This window comes from Neopelma chrysocephalum, unplaced genomic scaffold (assembly GCF_003984885.1).
Source record: "Neopelma chrysocephalum unplaced genomic scaffold, ASM398488v2 Primary Assembly neopelma1_175, whole genome shotgun sequence".
Lineage (NCBI taxonomy): Eukaryota > Metazoa > Chordata > Aves > Passeriformes > Pipridae > Neopelma > Neopelma chrysocephalum.
In genome coordinates, this window is record NW_020897837.1 from 677745 (window position 1) to 680489 (window position 2745).

General features: G+C 32.6%; 1 protein-coding gene across 1 annotated transcript in view; it reads right to left on the reverse strand.

Moving 5' to 3' along the window:
* The window catches only part of ADAM28 (ADAM metallopeptidase domain 28), a 53725-nt gene that overhangs the window by 8462 nt on the left and 42518 nt on the right, over positions 1-2745 (reverse strand). The window contains 3 exon segments of the mRNA XM_027701953.1: positions 302-479; positions 730-860; positions 2048-2132. Coding sequence (XP_027557754.1) covers positions 302-479; positions 730-860; positions 2048-2132 — 394 coding nt within the window.

The following is a 2745-nucleotide window of genomic DNA, read 5'->3' on the forward strand; positions in this document are numbered from 1 at the left end:
GCTGAACAGCCCCAGCTCCCTCAGCCTCTCCTCACAGCACTTGTGCTGGTGGAAGTTGGGCAGGGAACTCTCTGGGTCAGTGACGTGGGGGTGGCTCTGTGGGACTCTCAGTTCCCGTGTTCCCAGAGCCCCACAAACCAGGATTTCCCTCCTCCCTCCCCCCCCGGGACACTGCGCTTGGTGACCGCAGACCCCACGGAAATATTTCAGCTGAATTTGAGCTCCCTGCCCCAGGGAGGGACAGCAACCAGCCTGACCGAACTCCTTTGCCTTTTCCAAGGGATATTTCATTCCCAGATACCTCGGGAGTGCCGCAGTCACATTCCTCTCCTTTCTCCGTGAAGCCATTCCCGCAGGATGGGGGGGCAACGATGCTGCTCACGTCGGGAATGTCCGTCAGGCACTCGGGCATTTCGTTCAACATGAACTTCTCAAAGCTTTGGAGGCTGCAGGAGCTGAATTCCTTGGGAATATAGGAACTATAGGGAGAAATGGGGAGGATTTACATTAGGATGGACATGGGCAAGGAGGAGAAATCCCCTTTGTGAGAGAAATACAGTGAGAGAAACTCGCTTGGGAGTTCTCCCTTGTGAGAGAAATCAGCCAAGTGACCATCCCCAAAAATCAGCTGCAACCATTTTTCCAAATAGCTCTATTGATAAATACAGAGAGCAGAGGAAAAATAATAAATAATAATAATAAAATGATAAAATACCCCCAGCCCTTTACCTGACGGTGTCTGTCATGATGCAGATGTCGTCGCTACACGAGCAGGCCTTGGTGTCGTGGCTCATGCCCAGGTTGTGCCCCATCTCGTGGGCCATGGTGGCTCCCACGGCGATGACGTTCCTGCTGTGGTCCTGCGGGGACAAGGATGAGCTGGTGGAAGTGTTTGGGAACAAGGAGAACATCAAGGAAGAGAATAAACAGCACTTTGGATCCAATGGAATTGTCCTCAGTGCTGTGTCTCATGGGTCTCCATCCCTGTGTGCAGCTGTTCCACTGCTTATTCTGGATTATAGGATATCTATCTATCTATATATAAATAGAATATAGTTATAAATAGAATATAAAGAGATATATCTATAGAGACATATCAAGAATAAATAGAATATAAATAGAATATAGATACAAATAGATATATCTAGAATAAATATAAATATAAATAGAATATAGATATACATAGAGATATATAGAGATATATCTACAGAGATATAGCTAGAATAAATAGAATTGAGATATAAATAGAATAGAGAGATGAATAGAATATAGATACAAATAGAATATAGATACAAATAGAATATATAGATAATATCTATCTAGATATATATATAATAAATAGAATATAGATATAAAAAAATATATAGTGGTATCTATATAGATATATCTAGAATAAACAGAATATAGATATAAATAGAATATAGGTATAGATAGAATATATAGAGATATATCTGTATAGAGATATATCCATATAGATATATCTAGAATAAATAGAATTGAGATATAAATAGAATATAGCTATAAATAAAATATATATAGTTATATCTATATAGATATATCTAGAATCAATATAGGTATAAATAGAATATAGTTATAAATAGAATATAAATATAGATATAAAAGAATACATTAAAAGTATCGATCTATTATAGATCTATATTACAATATAGATGTAAATAAAATAGATACCATGGAGGTGTGTACACCATGTGTGTGCTTTTTTTAATCCTCTGCATGTCATTTAAAATAAAATCATGGAATGGTTTGGGTTGGAAGGGATCCTAAAGCTCATCCAGTCCCATCCCTGCCATGGGCAGGGACACCTTCCACTATTCCAGGTTGCTCCAACCTGGCCTTGGACACTTCCAGGGATCTCTGAATGTGAATTTCTAATAAAACAATTATATGACCCAGAGAGAGAACTGAAAGTGCCATAAACCCAACAATTTTCATCAATGGTCTTTGCTGGTTCAGCAAAAAAAAAAAACAAAACAACAACAAACCACATAAAAGGCTTGTAAAAAAATAAAATAAAACCCAATCCGACCTGAATAACACCTGCAGAATATAAATTATTGCAGATGGACTTGAGAAAGGCCAATCCAATCGTTGTCCCCTCAAAGTTGAGGCCCCTGGAAAGGAGAATATATAAATAATAAATATTAGATTAATATAATATGCATTAGATAAATAATAAATAAAAATTATATATATCTAAATATTATATAAATAATATATTATTTTGGTTTTTCATTTTTTATTTTTATTTTTTATTTTTATCAATTAAATCTTGCGGTTTAATTTTTATTTTTAATTTTTTATTTTTTTAATTTTTATCAATTAAAACTTGCATTTTTATTTTTATTTTTAATTTTTTATTTCTATTTTTTAACTTTTATCAATTAAAACTTGAACTTTAATGTTAATTTTTAATTTTTTATGTTTATTTTTAATTTTTCTCAATTAAAACTCGCATTTTAATGTTTATTTTTAATGTTTCAATTTTTATTTTGCATTTTTATCAATTAAAACTCACATTTTAATTTTGATTTTTAATTTTTTATGTTTATTTTTCATTTTTATTGGTTAAAATTTGCATTTTAATTTTTATTTGTAATTTTTAACTTTTTTAAATTTTTATCAATTAAAACTTGTATTTTAATTTTAATTTCTAATTTTTTATTTCTATTTTCTATCAATTAAAACTTGTGTTTTAATTTTAATTTTTAATTTTTTATTTTTATT